Raw genomic sequence first — 18,602 nt, forward strand, 5'->3', positions numbered from 1 at the left:
CCCTGTTACAGGCCCTACAGAGGGCCCCAAGGTCTTTCAGGATGATGTATTGTTTGGATCATACCACATAGGCTTCGGTGCCTCCCTTTCCAGAAGTCTTCTGCTCCCTCACAAAGGGCTCTGCCTCCTCCTTAGGGTCTGCTTTTTCATGTCATGTGATCACAAATGTTGGGGGCACTCTTGGAGGCCTTTTCTATACCTTTTACTCTGGTGGCATTAAAGATTGAGTTCCATGTGACTCTGAACTCAGGTCTAGTTGACTTATCAGGACCCTATTCTTTACGTAGCAAGAGGGTTTTCTATGCAAAGAAACCTGAGAAGTTACCATATACACTTAGGTTTACACTAATGTGAATGTGCTTTGAAATTATGCTTCATGCATGCGAGACATACACTCTCCCAACTGATACACATCCTCAGACCAATTAAAATGATTTTTAAAATTACTGCAAGAAATAATTATTGCATTGCACCTTGGCTTCTAAGTCTGCTGACAAAAGAAGCATTGACTAGCTTTCAAATGGAAAGACTCCTTATTTTCTTACTGTTTAGGATTCAAAACCCAAATTATGAACAACAACAAAAACTTTTTAGTGAGGTATTTCTCTGTCTCTCAGACTTCGTTGGTCCACCTCTATCTTACCCATCCAACTCTGGTGCAGCCAATTTCCCGAGCTGGTGATACTTTCCCACCTGATGTGGGGAAGTTGACTTGGTGGCTGGGAATGGTAGCCTCTGGGTCACACTGAACCTGGGAGTGGGGAACACTGAGCCTCATTGAGTGGGAGGTGGCTAGTGTCTCGAGGCTGAGCAGGGCTGGAGAAGGTTGACAAACTTGGCTTTGGATCCTTTTTCCCACTGGCTTTTCAACAACAACCTGAGGGTAGTTTCTGTTCTTCAGTAGAATGAGTAGAAGAGCTCTTCTTGCCCCCTATGGGCTGATGTGAGAATTGCATGTGGAGAGATTCCTATAAACCACAGGTTTAAACCTTCTAGGTATCATTATCCATTAAATAAAGAGGTGCCTTTAGCATCCAGCTATCAAACGCTGGGGCCTTGGCTCTTCCTTTCTCTCTGGATATATAGTTATTTTCTTTCTGGTAGTTTTTCAAAATCTAGAAAAGGTCAAGACAGGCCACAGTAAGGATGGCACAAGACATCTGATACTTATCAATGAGAGAAGAGCTGAAAGCAAAGATTAAGAAAGGTCTTAGCTGACATCTTAGAAACTCAAGGTCAAACACTCTAATCGCCTGGAGAAGGAGATGAAATCTTGGTGTGCAGAAGCACATGACAGGCCTGAGCGGCTCTTCCTTCATAGCAGAGAGAATGGTCACCTTTAAACAGACAGTAGGCAGGATAGGACACAACTGGACTGTATTCAGACACATAAAAAAAATCAAATTTAAAGTCATATAAATAATACAATGCAGATTTCAGCATCAATGGCAGATAATACAGCTAATAATATGTGTGTGTAGGGGACAAATTAAAATTTCACCAAGGACAAGTCACCAAGGACAAGTCACCAAATGTTAGCCTCCTCGTCCTAAAAAAAGGACCAAACTTCTCTTTAGAACAGTGGCATTTAAGATTTTCTTCTTATACCAATTTATTCCTTTGAGATGTAGCTGCGTAGCCATGGGAGAAATGCTACCCAAAACTGCATAGTGTCTGCAGCCAACTTCTCCAAGTGTTTCATGGAAATGTCAGCCAACCATGAAATGTTAAGGAGGGGCTGACCTGAAGGCCTGGTCTGGGTAAACTAGGGAAGCTGAATTCTCATGGGCAGCATGTAATCAAGGTGACATGTAATCAAGGAGGTCATTGTGACCAGGATTTGAAAGATCTGTCTAGGCTCTAGTATACAAATATTTTTCATTTGAGAAAGGCTCTGAGGGTTCGAATCCCGCTTTCCCCGTGTGACTCAGCCCAAGTCTCATGGGAGAGAAAAAAAAAAAGGCTCTGATTATGGAGCCCTGGCTGGCCTCAGACTCACAGAGGTCTGCCTGCGTTCGCCTTCTGAGTTCTGGGATTAAAGGTGTAGATACCGAGTTTACGATACACCCAGTCTAGTGTGGTGTACCCAGGAGAATACCATACCCTGTCTAGGCCTTAAACAGTTGAGCCCAGGACAGTAGAGGAAAGAACAGCACCATGTTTACGGCACACGCTTAACACACTTGTCTGCATAAAAACACCTCAAATTAAGTTCTTTGTGACAGGAACCAGACCTTCCAAATGCTTAAAGTACTTCTGAGCAAAGTTGAGGCCCAGCAATTCAGTGGGTACCTGGAAAAGTTCATGAGTACACACCTCTAGGGAGGGGCTACAGGAAACCTCCAGAAGGTTCTTCTGGCTCAGGTCTGTGGTCTCAGGCCAGGACTGTCTCCTGACTCCTGGAATTGCAGAACTCACCCTTCCCAGGTGGCTTTGTTGGGAAATAAAGCAACAGCTGAGGCTTGAAGGTCTCTGGGCTCCATCCAAAACCCTGAAACACGCAGCCTAGGAGACAGGCAGAGTTCAAGGAAAGCTCTCGCTCTGCCTGTGCAGTCTGAGTTCGTGTGGAAGGAGAAGGCTGTGTATCAACAGAAGAAAACACCTCCCTTTAGCTCTGAGGCTGCGGTCCACCTACACAAAACCCACTCATTCCCTCTGACTGAAAACCCATGACATTCAGGCAGCTGTCCAGGGCTTATGCTTGTAGCAGGGCAGGGATGACACTGCAAAAAACAGCCACCAAGAGTCTGTTACTGTTTCGTGATTTACAAAACTGAAGATGTTTAGGGAAAAATAGCAAGAATCTCCACATCCAGAATGCAGCTGAGTGGTAAGAACAACTCTTTCTTACAACCCAGACCAGCCAAGGCTCTGAAAGCAGCCAGCCATCGGTCCCCAGAACTTCAACATGGTGGACTCTAGAAAGAGATTTGCCCTCCTTTCCTTACTTGGTTGGAACGGAGGCCTGACTGAACTTGAATCCTGCCAGAGATTTTTTAGGAGTAGTTTTTAAGTGTGTGTGTGTGCGTGTGCATGTGCGTGTGTGCAGGTGCTCACAGGGTCCAGAAGAAGGTATCAGATCCCCTAAAGCTAGGTATTTAGAACTCAGTTGAGGTCCCCCGTAAGAGCAGCAAGCCCTCTTAACTGCTGATGGAACTTCCCAGCTCCATGGAAGGTGCTTTTGATTAACAGAGAGCTGGGCCTGTTTTCTTGCGACCCATTCCAGAATCAAATTGACTGAGTCATGGATCTTGGCTAAGAAAGGGCTCCCATGTATCCCTTCAGCACCTATGTCTTTAAGAAGGACTTCAATGTGTCTGTGGGATTCTCTCGGAATGGAGCTTCTCGTGTCAGCAATACATGACCAATGATTAGACCAGATGGTAGATGGTGAGTGGTCACCTTAACAGATGTGACAGTCACTGTAAACTGGTGATGCTGAAGACCACTGTAACCTGCTCCTTCCACTCATCTCTTTGACCTCCAAAGAAAAAAAGTGTCGAGAGTCCCTCCGCCATTTTGGCAAGATGAGAGCTACACTCAGCTTTGTTAAGGAAGGACCTGAGTGTGTGGAGTGAGTTTTGTGCTCGCTACACATCCCTTTTATTTCGCTCTTCTCTCTGCTGACTTACCGTGAGGCATATAAGCAGAAGGTCAGCTGCTGGTTAGCATTTACATGTGCCTGCAAAGCCACATTGCTGGAGAGCCACGATGGGCCTCAGAGCATCCATAGAGTACCAGCCCTCTCTCTCCCCACCCACTTTATAGGAAAAGCAGCAGGAACCCAGTCTACTGCTGGCAGTGGGAGGCCAAGTAAGGATAGGAATGTGTTCAGTGTGCTCAGATGAGGCAAGGACCTGGGCATCTGATGGTAAGCATACGTTGTGTTGGTCTGGAAGCTACACACAGGGAAAGCCACACACAGATCCTATCCACTCAGGAAGGGACTCCTAGGTCCATGTAGGCCAAGTAGGCCTGCTTCACTTCAGTCCTGACCGCCAGTCAGTTTGTGAAAGAGGTCCTCATCGAGCGTTTCATTTTGGTCCTTGGATCGGGTGGACAAGAAGATATAGCCACCAATGTATTCGTGTACAATCTTGCAGTCTGCACTTAGGCAAGTGAATGCGATAGAGACGTTTTGGTCAAACTCGATTGCCACCTGGAAAAGTAAGCGGTGGATTAACTTAAACTCCCCGACAAGGAAGGATGAGAAAGCACCTAGAGATTGTCCCCCAAACCACACGGAAATAGCTTTCTAAGAAATGTCCTTGCTCTTTGCGCCCTCTTGTGGTACCTGCACTGATGTGTGCCTGGTAAGTCATTGGGCGTTTGTTTCCTTACGTCTTGCTTTTTCAGAGGTTAAGAATGTCCCTATTCTATCTATCTATCTATCTATCTATCTATCTATCTATCTATCTATCTATCTAACCACTTTACATTCTGATAGCTGTCCCCCCTCCTGGCTCTCCCCTCCCACAGTTTCTCTTCTTACCCTTCCCCTTCTCTGAGGAGAGGGAAGGGAGGGTGGTCTCTACCCGGTATCCCCCCACCCTGGCACATCAAGTCTCTGCAGGACTTCTTCTCCCACTGAGGCCAGACAAGTAAGCAGAGAAAAGAATACTTTGAGGAAAGGAGCCAAGGAAACATGAGGGGTTGTAGTTGGGAATGGGGGGAACAAGACCAAAGTACTATTAATAATTATGCCATGGCTTGGCCAACTTCAACTTTATACTGAAGATTTTAGTTTTTGCTTAAAAACTCCCTAGGTTTTCACTGGAACTATTGGAATAAAAGTTATTTAAAAGAAAAAAAAAAAAGAATGTCCCAATTACTCTCTGTGTGGAGGGACAGGAAGCTTTGTGGACTCTTTAAGATGAGGTCTCACTGTCCGTAGCCTAGTCTGGAAACCCTAACCTGCAGTGGTCCCCCGGTCTTAGCTTCTTGAGTGCTAGGATTACAGGAGTGAGCCACCATTAGGCACTGCAGACTGTTTAATGAAGGATAAAAGGCCTGTCTTAGTTTTTCAGTAGCCATCGCCCTTTATCTCTTCCTACATGAGAGCTACAAAGTTCTAAACAATGGAAGACTTAGAGGATGGCCCATTCTCGCCCCCTTCCCCCAGAGTTCCCTGCCTATCTTTAAAAATGGCTGACTCTCAGTTTCCACTCCTGGACAGTAATACTAGTTTGGCCTAGGGTGTTTGATCTACTTCTGACCTTTATTCTATGCATGCGTGACCAGACAGATAACATTGTCGAGAGCATTCTGAAAAGATTGTGGGTCTCTTACTGCTCCTTCATGGTGCTACTTCTCCTTTAGAAAAGCGAGAAGGTAAAAGGAATGATGGAGGATAGATGTGTTTGTATTTGGTGTGTGAGCTGGGGTGGTTGGGTATGTATGTGCACCCATGTGCATCCATGTGGCCAGAAAACATGATCATGTTCTTCTCTATCGCTCTCTACTTACTCCTTTAAGACAGGGTCTGTCGCTGAACAAGAACTCCGTGTTTGAGCTAGCTACGCTGTTCACAAGCCTGGGATGTGCCTGACTTCTGCCGAGGTTACATGCATTTATAATTGTGCCTAATGTTTTACATGAATGCTAAGGATTCAAATCTAGGTCCCTAAAGCTTACATAGGGACCTAGCTTACCCACTGAGCTACCCTGCCATCCACAAGATAGATTTTTGTTTTTGTTGTTGTTTTGAGACAGAGTCTCTCTGTGTAGCTTTGGCTGTCCTGGAACTCACTCTGTAGACCAGGCTGGCCTCGAACTCAGAAATCTGCCTACCACTGCCTCCCAAGTGCTGGGATTAAAGGCGTGCGCCACCACTGCCCGGCACAAGATAGATTTTTAAAACATGATTTATTTATTTTTATTTCATGTGCATTGATGTTTTGACTAAATGTATGTTTGTGTGAGGGTATGAGTTTCACACAGTTTTGAACTACCATGTGGGTGCTGGGAACTGAACTCAGGTCCTCTGGAAGAGTAGCCCACTGCTTGTAACTGCTAAGCTGTCTCTTCATCCTCTGTCTCCATGCAAAATAGATTTAAAAACTTATTTAAATGTATATGAGTACACTGTCACTGACACACCAGAAGAGGGCATCGGATCCCATTACAGATGGTTGTGAGCCACCATGTGGTTGCTGGGAATTGAATTTAGGACCTCTGGAAGAACAGCCAGTGCTCTTAACTGCTGAGCCATCTCTCCAGCCCCCACATGATAAATTTTTATACCGGTAGCGTCAAACTATTCTGCATCATCAGTAGAATGCTAAGGTACCTCTAACTTGATCTAGTATTTTCTATGATGTATGCTTGCTACTGGCCTAAGTATAGCTCTTAGGATATAAAATGAAGAGAAATGTTACCCAGCTGTGGGCTCAAGAGCTCATCCCATAAGACAAGCTTTCCTTGGTCGGCCCTAAGCATCTCTCCTGTGCCTTCAGCACCACTCCCCTCCTGGGCCTGGACTGTTCTCTGGGTAGGCAACTCAACCTGTGGGTCCACAGGCAGTTAGATGAGGATTCATGGGTTTGTTTTGTGTAGGATTCGTCTAAGGTGGTTTCTGCTAAAGCAACGATGATACTCACTCACATATAATCCTGTGGTGAGTTGATGAAAATGGAACAAACTGCACAGCAGCTTTATAATCTACATGGAAAATCTTCACAGAGGCTAAGCCAACTGGCAGTGTTAACCGAAGAACCCTGGGTCTAGATTTAGGAAACTGTCCAGAAATACAAGCTAGTATTTTTGTAGGCAATTATCACATGTCCATAGCTCCAGAGTTCTAACTATAAAAGCACCTTTAAAAAAAATCAGAGTAAGCTGAATCTCGGAAAATGTGCACTGATGGGCAAGTTGGGCTATCAGAAGCTTCTGCCTCACCTGTCGGATTTCCCAGTTGACATTCCACTGCTTCATATTGGCGAATCTCCATGTTGTAACTGGTATCCCAGTAACTGCATCCATTCTAATCAACCTGTTGTATGAAACTCCCAGGATGTCATCTTTCTTGCTTCCTTTAAATCTGAAAATAATAGCATAAGTTAAGGGAACTGTTATTCATATACAATTTCTTTAAGATCACTTATTATTATTGTCTGTATGCATGATGTATATGTGTGGGTGCAAAAACACATGTGCGAAGGTCAGAGGCCAACTTTTATGGTGTCAGTTCTCTCCTTCCACCAATGTGTGGGTTCTGGGGAACTCAGATAACCAGGTTTGTGCAGCTTTTACCTGTTGAGCCAGCTTACTGGCCCCACATATATAGTTTCTTAAAGGCCACCTCATAATATTTCTAAATTATCTCAAAAGACAGTGAGCAACTTGTTTCCTAAAGGAGGGCTCTCTTGTGGTGATAAAGAAGTTAGTTATGAAGAATGGGAGGGAATTAAAGCTTTCCTGAAGATCGTCATTAAAAGAAGATGACATCAGAAGAAAATGAAATAAGAGGAGGTCAAATCACTTCCTACAAAATCAGCACCACTGTGTTCTAGGCTGAGGAGGTAGAATATTCCTGACCGTCAGGGAGTAAAGAGCTTGGATCACTGAAGTCCATGTACCAAATAAGGTAACAGAAACAAAGGGAGGCCTGACTGGGAGTTTGAACATGAGATTATTATCATTTTAGATAGTGGTCAGAGAAGAAGATGACAGAACCAAAGAATCAATGCCTGGGGGTGAGTGAGCTATGTGGATATCTGGACAAAAAGTAGTCCAGGCAGAGGGTACAGCCGCTTATGTGTATGAGTATACTTAAGGACTGCCAGGAGGCCAGGGTAGCAGGCTTGCATGAGGAGGACACAGGAAAGGACACAGAGAGCTAAGCTGCAAAAAACTGAGCTGACTCTGAGGGGCACAGAAAGACTCTAGGTTGTTTTGAGCAGAGGCTTAGCATGGACTGTCTTAGGTTCACAAGAATCACTCGTCCTGGTGTTTTGGAAGAAAGGGCTAGCAGCAGGGACACTAAGTAAGGTCACCTGGCACTGCCCAGGTGGTGGTGATGTTAGTGGTGCTGCTGCTGCGATTCTGTGTGTGCTTTGGAGGCAGAGCTGGTTGGATTTGCCAGAATACATGATGCCAATGTGGCAGAGAGACATCTACAAGAAGAGTTTTTATTTAGCGAGAATAATTCAAGGAGCGGCAGCTTTAGAGGGGGAGAGAATAGGAGTATTGGACATGGTAAGATGGGATGCCAACTCACTGGACACTGATGTGGTTGGATGGATGAGTCTGCAGTTTTAGAGAGGGTTCCTGGCTCAGGATGCACATCTCAGAGCAACCAGTTCCTTATATAAAGGAAACTAAACAAACAGCTGAGCCCGAAGAGGTGAGTATAGTTTGAGGAGTGGTTTAAGCCCCATGGGCTTGTGCACTCCAGTATTATAAGAAACCAAGGGGACAAGAATGAACTAGAAAGGACTGAAGGAGCTGAGGGGGTTAGCAACACCACAGGAAGAACAACAATATCAACCAACCCGACCCCCTAAAGTCCCCAAGGACTAAACCACCAACCAAAGAGTACACATGGAAGGACCCATGGCTCCAGCTGCATATGTAGCAGAGGATGGCCTTTTCTGGCATCAATGGGAGGGGAGTCCCTTGGTCCAGTGGAGGCTGGATGACCCAGGATAGGGCAATGCTAGGGCACTGAGGTGGGTGGGGGAGCGCCCTCATAGAAGCAGGGAGGATGGGGGAGGGGATAGGGGTTTTAACTGGGAAGGGGGATAACATTTGAAATGTAAATAAATAAAAGAATCAATAAAAAGTATCAGAAAAAAAAGAATAAGCCAGGAAAGGAGATTAAAGTTATTGGCTAAGGATTGAAGAGGGCAACCAGAGAGGGCTGCTGTGTTGGTAGTCAAAGGCAGGCTTTACAGTCAAAGGCTGCTAATAGGTCTTGAGGCAGAAGGGCTCAGAGGTAGCCACTTGATTCAGCAAAGGTCAAGGGTAACCAGCAGGTGACCTGGATGACAAGTGGAACGGGGAGGGACATGCTTGGAGCCGGTCTAACATGCTGGAGGAATTCTGCTAGAAAAGGAACAGACACAGGGCAGCAAGGGAGGATGTGAGGATGGGAGGCTGATAGCAGTGTGGATGTTGCAAAAAAGAGAAAAAGCAATCTGGGAGCCATTTTAATTGAACAAACCACTTTTCGTCCTTTGTATCTCTATCTACCTTCCCAGGATAATTCCTATACCTTTTATTATTCATTCTATTACCTTAAGTCTTTACTTTGAATGAATAAATAAATGAATTTTTAGAGACAGGTTTCTACGTAGTCCAGGCTGATCTTTCGCTTTCATCTTTCAAGGGCTGGGGTTACAAGTCTGCACTACCACGCCCAGTTTTATGAAATACTGAGGACTGAACCCAGCATTGTGTTCATGCTAAGCAAGATCGCTACCAACTGAGCTACACCTGTAGCCCCCCCCAACATTTTTATATTACTTTTTTTGAATATGATTTTTATTTAATTTTTTTTTTTACAGTCCAGATTTTATCCCCCTCCAGGTCCACCCTCTGACTGTTCCACATCCCATACCTCCTCCCTCCCATAAGGATGGCTATGTAGCTCAGGCTAGTCTTCAGGCTACCCTTAAACACAAAGTTCCCTTGCCCTTACCTTGATTGGCGGGCTGATAAGGGTGTGCCACGCTATGCCATTCCCCTTAACCTTTTTGTTGTTGTGACTGGAGAAGAAGAGATTGTTTTGGGGGACAAAAAGTGTAAGCGAAGGTTAAATGAGATGCAAACAGAAGGTAGTGGATTAAGAAGTGTGAAGACACTCCCTTGTTAGCAGAGGCAGGAGGAGCCAGCCATTTGGCCAGAGCTAAGGGAACATGTACCTTTGTATATAACAGCTTCTTCAGTACAAGCCCACCAGCCATGCTGTGAAATGAGGTTGGGATGTACTGCTACCATTCTCCCTTTCTTAAAAAAGTAGACTCGGCTGGCTTAAGAAAATAAAAAGAGTACTTGAAATTGGGAAAATAATTGGAGAGATCTGGAAGGTTCTGGAGAGAAGGGAGTGGTAGAAGCTGGATTTGATGATGATGTCAATTTATAAGCCTGTCTGTGGACACACTTTGGAGAATCATACTCCATATGGTGGACACAGTCATCACACTGGGGACACAGTCATCATACTGGGACCAACTACCAATGTCAGTATCTCTGACTATTGGGCGAACTTGGACAAATCATGTAACTTTTTTTTCCATAGAAAAATATGATCTCATCTGTAAAATACAAGAAAGTAATAACAGATGAGCCACACCCAGGGTGTTCAGATCCAGCAATCGACTGTGATCCACAGGAACGGGGTCTCTCTCTGGAAAGGCTGGGGAACATAATTTAGGACATCTGTCTGGAACCCCAAAACTCTACAAAGCCACACAAGGGCCACCGTGTGAGATACATGACAGGGAAGTCACATGTGGCACCAACTCAACAGCTGGTATTGTTGACTTCTCCTTTTGGTTTAGCCCAGGTGGTTAGCCTAAAAGAACACAATTTCTTGGTAAAATGTGAACATTTTTCCTACATTTAGCTGAGTTTCACAGAGTGCTGACTCACTGAGCAGAAGGCATGGAAAATTCTTAAGGGCAGTCAATGTACTTGGGCCATTTGTAAAATGGCAACATTCTAAAACAAGAAGAACTTGACATTCTAGACTAAGTGAGAAAACAGCAGCAGGCTTGCAGAAAGCCACCTATGGTTGGACGGCAGATGGAAGGCAAATCGACCCTGTAATCACCTGACAAGGTAGTAGGTGAGGCCGAACTCAGGTAAGGACTGCCATGCCTGGATGAACTGCAGTTTGGCTTCGACCAGAGGCATCTGGGCTACGTTATGGTGAGCTTCCAGGATCCGGGCCGCCAGCTAAGCAGAAATCAGAGAGATCAAACTCGACTTCAGAGCTACTGCTTGCTTCGTAACCACTCTTCTCGATCCAGATCTCCAGTGAGAACGATAAATACAGGCCTCCACTGAACTCTGCACAGATGGCTCATTCTATTAATTAACTAATGAACCAACTCACTTCCTCCTTTCTGCTGAGTTCTGAAACTGATTGAGTAGAAGGAGGGCCAAGATCAGGTAACACCCACAGACTTCTAAGGGTCATGCAAATGGCCCTCTCTTCAGCGTTGATTCCACTGGAAAAGGTTCACCTGTGGAACTTTTAACCCACTCTATGGAAGCATAATTTGGATTTCTAATTTGTAGAGACTAAATGACTTTATCCTTAATTAAGTTCAACCAGGGACTATTACTATATTCAAACAGTGGTAAAATAATCTCTAACAAAATCAACAATGGTTCTATCTTATTGTTTACGACCCAATGCATAGTCAAATTTCTCTATTAACCTATTTTTCATAGTGATGGCCTTCATTGGATGCAGCCCCTCCTTTTCTCTTAGTGCATGCATAAGTACTGTATAAAACAACTGAGCAGGCAAGAACCTGTTTAGACTTGTGCTTTTTTGCACAGCGGGGAGATACTAAGCATTCCGGGTTCATATCCATGCTTTCGAGACTGGAAGCCACCAGAGGTGATGAGTTCCGGTTTTTCATCTTGAGAAATGAAAGGATGCTGACGACCTCTGGCTGATAGGAGCTGTCTGCCATGGTTTTACCCTTCGATGCCAAGATGCAGGCAGCCATCCACCGGGCATATTGATCCTCCTGAAACAAAAGCCAGAGAGCTTAGAAGTAGGTTCACCTGTGACAGGGCCACCTTGCCACAGACACAACAGAGCTTGGCTCTAGAGTTGATTGTAGCCAAAAGGTTCAGTAGCAATAGAAACCTTGGGCTATGATATAAAGCTATCACCTTCCAGTCACGAAACATGTGAGGTGCACATGCTCTGAGTGGCTGTTAACCACTGAATGTATCACCCAGCATGCTTTGAGCCATTCTGCACAGGGAACTTTGTGCGATGATGCAAGGAGACATAGGAGTCCTGAGCTGTGCAGACAAATGAGGCTTCAAACTTCCAGAGAGCTTCCTAGATCCGATTTCCATCTTCATATCATGGTTGACATACATGATGAAGAACCCCTCCCCTCACCAGCTCTCTGTATTGTTTGTAACTTCATCTCTCCTAGGTGAAGATTTTAACTCTAAGGACGCGATTAGGGCCTTGGATGGAATTTGAACCAGTCAATAGCAGTTGGTATTAGTCTTTAAAGCCTGGGCCATGCAGCCTGGGACACAGAATAAATAAGTCAGCTCAAACTACAGCAAGGAGCCATGCCTAGCTAGACCTGTATCCAATCGGATGCAGCCAGCTAAGAGCAGCCTGGAACATCAGACTCCCCCAGCCAAAATTCAGGTACTTTGGAACATCAGTGCAACAGAGCTGCAGTTTGAGATACAGTTTCTATAGGGCTGCTATTTATACAGTTCTATAGAGAAGCCTTCAGTTTTGCTGTGATGTGAAAACATAAGGTTTAATGATCATCATTTTTCCCTTTCAATAGAGAATTCAATACAATACATTACAGTATTTAGTACTACGATGTAATCTAGGCTTTGTCTTAGGTGACTCGGCCTATGTGAGGGCTCATGTGTGTGTTCCCAGCATAGCTAAGGTGTCCTAAGCTGGGATGTTTGTAGGTTAGGTGTTTTCAATGCAATTTTGGCTGAACAGTAATTTTATGATGTGTTTATGGGATTTAACCATTATATAAAAATCAGTAAGTTATTTGTAGGCTTTGCTGTAGTATTAAATTGTATGTATGTATGTATGTATGTATGTATGTTATATATGTATGATGTATTTATTTATGTTTGTGGGGTGGGTAAGTGCAGTGTGTATACTGCATGAGTGGAGAAGGTCAAAAGACAAGCTGGGGGATCTAGCTTTTTCCTTCTACTGTGTGAGTCCAGGGAATTGAACTCAGATCATCTAGCTTGGCAGCAGACACCTTTATTCTCTGAGCCATCTCATCAGCCCCTGCTCCTAGTCTTAATACAGAGGAACTGATGAGACCTAGGGGTGTTACTTACGTGGTCGCATCTCAAATACACTTCATTCATACCATCAGCAACAGGGATTAGTAACTTGATTCCAAATTTTCTCCCCGATACATTCACATCTGGCACAATCTCACAGCCTGAAGAACAAAAAGGAGGGGCAAAACTGAGTGCTGGGAAATCCGTTGTAATAAAGGTCATCAAAGTCTTTGCTACAGCAGAGACTTGCTTGTAAGCAGAAACTAGAGGAGTAACCAATAACAATAATTCAAGGAAAACTGACTAGGCTTATAAACAACATGGATAAAAATATGATTTTATTATTTTCTTTAAAAATCAACTGAATTCATTTTTAGGACAATATTGACTATCTTGTTAGGAATACTTAGACATACATATACATATGCACACATATATACACACACATATATGTACATATATGCATACATGTACATATGTATATATACACACATTATATATATATATATATATATATATATATATATATATGTGTGTGTGTGTGTGTGTGTGTGTGTGTGTGTGTGTACATATGTGTGTATATATATTGAGACAAGACCTCAATGTGTTCCAGGCTGGCCTTGAATTTGCTAGGTAGCTTGGGCAGACCTTGAATCCATAATCTTCCTGCCTCAGGTTGTTATCCCCACTCCTGATATGAATACAAAATTTAAAAGAGATCAAAGCAGAAGTGATTCTTTGCTACCATGATGGCAGAGCTGAGTACACTGCTGATTAAATAACTCAGGGGGCAGAGACACCAATACACTCACAGTCACTTTCAGACGTGAGAATGGACACTAATGTAATTAAGAATGAAACACAAGATTTCTTGGCACGTTTTCCCTCTTCTGCAGTCTTGGGAACCAGGAACCTGCACAAAAGTACATGCTGTGCCACAGAGTCCCATCCTCAACCTGAACACAGCTGTTTTTGAATCAGACAACCTCACATGCTGGATGAGAAGGGAGAGCACAGCACAGACTCCGTGCAATGACCATTGCCCTGTGATGGAGAGGAGCTGTCATTCGGCAAGCAGCAAGGCTCAGAGGTTCTTCCGGATACTACTGTTTTCAGTATGCACCACAGTGAAGTGCAAGAATCTCTTACCTCTAATGTTTAGCTTCTCTATTGGTTCTCCTTGTTCAAGCTCCTTATTTTTAAAGTAGGCTATGGATGTGTCTTTAAAGACAAACCAGTATTGCTTGAAAGCTTTTAACATTAGCTTCTTGGGCCTGCAAATGAAAATACAGCCAATATTTAAATGCCAGTCAGAACTCTGCAGAATACATTGCAAAATTTGAGTGGATGGAGGCCTTGAGATAACATGATCTTTAATTTCTAAAACAATTTTCAAATTTCTGGTTTTTCTTTTCTTTTTTTTTTTTTTTTTTTTTTTTTTTTTTATGGTGCTGAGCATCAAACCCCGGGCTCTGTGCATGCTGGGTAAATGCCATCCCACCAAGCTGCATCCCCAGACCACTAACATAAAAGCAAGAAATGAACCATCGCTGTGCAATGCACAAATGAATGCAAATAAATGCAAAGGCCCAGGAGTTGGGAGTCTGGCCTCTTTGGTCCATGTTCTTCCTCTGCCACATCTCATTGAAACAATGAGAACCCGCCTCCTGGATGTATGTGTAAGTGTTGATAAGCAGTAACACTGCACTACTAAAATATCATTAACCTACACAAAGACGTAAGGTGAATGTCATGCACAGCCCACTTCAAGAAAGGAAGCTGTTCCTCAGAAACCAACGGGTTTATCCCAGCCGTGATTACTGAACCACGATGCCATAGTCCTGCCTGTACCAGTATTTGTTGTGACAGAACTACTAATTTTCATCTTCTCTGAAGCCAGTCACTCACTTAGGAAAGTTAAGTAGAATATACCAACTTAAGGAATTTTAGTCAGTATGTTTCAAACTCATCATAGTTCTTGAATTAGATGATATTTAACATGGAAATACGTGTTACTGAGTCTCAAAAGCATCCGGACTTTTTATCTTCTTTTATGGCTTTTAGGGATGAACAAGGACCTGGCACACTAGATGGACATTCTACCTTTGAACTACGTCCTCAGTCATTACTGTTTTTATAAAACCACTTTATTGGGGGAGGGGAGGTGGAGGGGAATTAAGGAGCAGAAAGTATAATGACACTTAACTGTCATTATACAGTGGAAGGTGCCATGATGCATTACTTTGTAAGCCAGCTTAAACATTACTCAAACCCTGTATTGGGGTATGAGTGACATATACAGACCTGTGCATATCTGATGCATCAATCCGGATGGATTTGGGGTGCCAGTGTGAGGTCATTGTCATGAGTGTTCCATACGTGTTTGGAACATCTCAGTTTCCTCAGACCTCCCTCATTACTATTCTCCTTAGAGCACAAATGGTTAATTTTCTTAGCAAGTTACTCTCAGCTGCAGAGACCTCTAGGGCCTTTTATCTTATATACTAAGTCTCTGTATCCTTTCACCATCAGCTCGTCTCCTCCTTGGTCAGAACACACCACCATGCTACCCTGTACGTCTGTGAATTTGATCTTTAGATCGACAACATTTCTCTTTTTAATACAAGGCGTGATTACTGGCAATGGGGTAACCATGGAAACATGGTAGAATATTTTTTAAAATGTTATCTTTGGTGGCTGTAGAGTCGGCTCGGCAGTTCAGAGCACTTATTGCGTCTACATGGCAGCTCACAACCATCTATAACTCTATTTACATGGGATCCAATGCCCTCTTCTGGCCTCTGTAGGCACCAGGCATGCATGTGGCACACATACATACATGCAGGCAAATCACTCATATACACGAAATATTAAAAAATTGAAAAAAAATAATTGAAAAATTTCCCAACATTACTATCATTCAAAAACTAGTTATACTATTGCTATTTCATATCTGTTTGTTCCTTCAAGGGGAACATCAGTGTGTTTATTGTTTTGGAGGCATGAGGTGGCTTACGAGGGATGTCCGTAGGGTCATCAGTTTGGGATACTTATTTTTGAAAAACAAAATGTCATAATACCACTTACAGGCATTTGCCTACATGAAGTCAGTGAGCCTTTTTTTCCCCCTTGTTTTTGTTTTGTTTTTGACTTTTTGAGACAGAGTTTCTTTGAATAGCACTGGCTGTCCTAGAATTCAGTCTGTAGAATAAGCTAGCCTTCAAATGAGAGATCTACTTGCTGCTGCCTCCAAAGTACTGAGATTAAAGGCATATGCCACTATCCCCCAGCTATCAGGAAGTCTAGTCTTATGGGGGGTGGGGAAACCAAGCTTTCATGATCATTCCCCATTTACTGGAAAGATTCCAGAATATTTTAAGACTCTTATCTTGTCAAGTAAACCCCATAGCTCAAGTGTAAGTCCCTTGCTATGGTAGCTGCCTATACATAAGTCAATGAACAAACTTTATCTGGAACATTCCTGTTAACTTCTCTTTTTTTGTTTTGTTTTTGTTTTTTGAGACAGGGTTTCTCTGTGTAGCCCTGGCTGTCCTGGAATTCACTCTGTAGACCAGGCTGGCCTCGAACTCAGAAATCCACCTGCCTCTGCTCCCAGTGCTGGGATTAACCGCATGCGCCACCACTGCCCGGTCTCCTGTTAACTTCTCATGGAGCCATTTGATCTCCTCCAAAGTGGCACCGGTAGCAGCTGTGGCCCCTTGCAGCTTTGCCATGTTTCCTGTTCACATGATGTCACTTACTAGTAGTGCCAAGACTTATGAATCTGTTTTTCTCAAATGTGGATTTATTAGGATCATGTTTGTGTGGTAAATATTTATGGACCTATAGGAAGTAGACTTGAAAGGTTTGACTGAGCGCTCACTCTCTCAGCACTACCTAGACCATTTCCCATCTGCACTGGTCACCCATGTGACATGACCGGGCTGCCACCTCTCTGTTGTCCTCCAGCAGGGAGTCCAATCTTTTCTCCCTCTGGTATTAAAGACTTTCCCTTATCAATGGTCGTGTTTATCAGGATTTACTGATTTCTCTTGCCAGAGACCCATGATCCATGAATTTAAAAATTTTTATTTTAAACATTTATGAAAACCACTTAAGTATTCTCTTTTGAATGTTTCATTCTTTTCAACCATTTTTCCTAGAACTCCCAGTAGATACAAGTTGGGCCTTTTAGTGTATTAAGTCATATTTTTAATTTATGCCTTTTTGGGCTTTCTTTGATGGTATTGAATAATTTGATGATTAATATTCTGAAAGAATTACAAATTGTATCTTGAGTCAAGTTCTCACTGTGCAACCCAGGCTGGCCTCAAACTTGTAGCACATCCTCACCTCTTCCTAGCAATTTAATATTTCTATGCTACACATTTGTCTTCAGAATTTCTACTTGGATCCTTTCAATAATTCATACTCTATTTTGCTATAATTTTTACTTTTAAATTTACTTAATCATTATAATCATGCTCACTTGGTAGTTTCTTAATATTTTATCATCTAAAATTATTAATGGCCCATGAGCTCATGTAGCTGTGATTCTTAGTGGAAACTCAAGTTGTTTTCCATATGAAGAGTGTGGGTGTCTCCCTTTTAAGTATTTTCAGAGCTACAGTTGCTGGGGCTTGAGGCCCAAACCCACTTCAGTTTAGATTCCCTTATCATTCATCTTAATCTGTTTAAAGCTTAAAGCTCTGGCTGTGAGTCTGTCAGAGAGGCTTTCTCTTTCCCCACAGATGGCATGGATAATGTCTGTGCAAAAATAACACCTACGAACACATCAGTCCTAGCTAACTGTGGTGGCATACCTTTTTAACTCCTCCAGCACCTGGAGGCAGAGGCAGGCAGATCTCCGTGAGTTTCAGCCCAGCCTGGTCTACATAGTGAGTTCCAGGTCAGCCACAGCTACACAGTAGCCTGTCTCAAAACAAGCGACCAACCCAATCAACTCAACAAAGCAAACCAGCAGATGCCAGTCTCAAGCCATGAGAACCCAGTTCCTGTGTGGCTGTAGCTTTGTTTGTAGAACTAAATCTCTTCAAGCTGAAACCTCTCAGCTTCACTTTATGAGCATTTTTGTTGTTTGCAATCTAGTATTTTACAAGGAATTCATGTGTACTTATAGCCAGATCGGGATGTTCATTAGACCCAGTGTCATGTTGCTAGAACCTGGAGCTCACTGTTGAACAGTAATAGTGGGTGCAACAGAGTTTGCTTAGAAAAAAAAAAAAAAAGAGCTTCCCTGTAAAAAGAATAAATAGGAATCCTCAGAGGATCAGTCCACTGTTCTTATATCAATGAGGAGAGGAAACCCAGGGAGACGCAGGGCCTTCTGCACAATCTACTAGGAAGGCAGCTCTACTGACTCCCCAGTACTCCCTGCCCCTTTTCTCTGTCTCAGTCTCACATTACCTCTCCCTCTCCTTTCTGCATTTCTTCCATCCAGGAACACTACATATTACATTACTGGATAATAAACTTGGTGTCTTGAGACATTTAGTAGATAGTGTCCATTAAACAGATACTAGGACAATCTTAGTGATTCAGAGTATAAGTTACAGCTAAAGCCATCAGGAGGCAGAAGTGAAGAGGTTACAGGTCACGTGCAA

At 43.3% G+C, this 18,602-nt stretch overlaps 1 protein-coding gene across 1 annotated transcript in view; it reads right to left on the reverse strand.

Moving 5' to 3' along the window:
• Positions 1–419: 419 nt before the first annotated feature.
• The window catches only part of Fermt1 (FERM domain containing kindlin 1), a 43,960-nt gene continuing 25,777 nt past the window's right edge, over positions 420–18,602 (reverse strand). Inside the window, exons 11-16 of the mRNA XM_034496958.2 lie at positions 14,128–14,252; positions 13,033–13,139; positions 11,484–11,705; positions 10,775–10,899; positions 6,898–7,039; positions 420–4,159 (exon numbers count right to left, since the gene is read on the reverse strand). Coding sequence (XP_034352849.1) covers positions 3,986–4,159; positions 6,898–7,039; positions 10,775–10,899; positions 11,484–11,705; positions 13,033–13,139; positions 14,128–14,252 — 895 coding nt within the window. The 3' untranslated portion in view covers positions 420–3,985. The remainder of the gene's footprint in view (positions 4,160–6,897; positions 7,040–10,774; positions 10,900–11,483; positions 11,706–13,032; positions 13,140–14,127; positions 14,253–18,602) is intronic.

This window comes from Arvicanthis niloticus, chromosome 2 (assembly GCF_011762505.2).
Source record: "Arvicanthis niloticus isolate mArvNil1 chromosome 2, mArvNil1.pat.X, whole genome shotgun sequence".
Classification (NCBI taxonomy): domain Eukaryota; kingdom Metazoa; phylum Chordata; class Mammalia; order Rodentia; family Muridae; genus Arvicanthis; species Arvicanthis niloticus.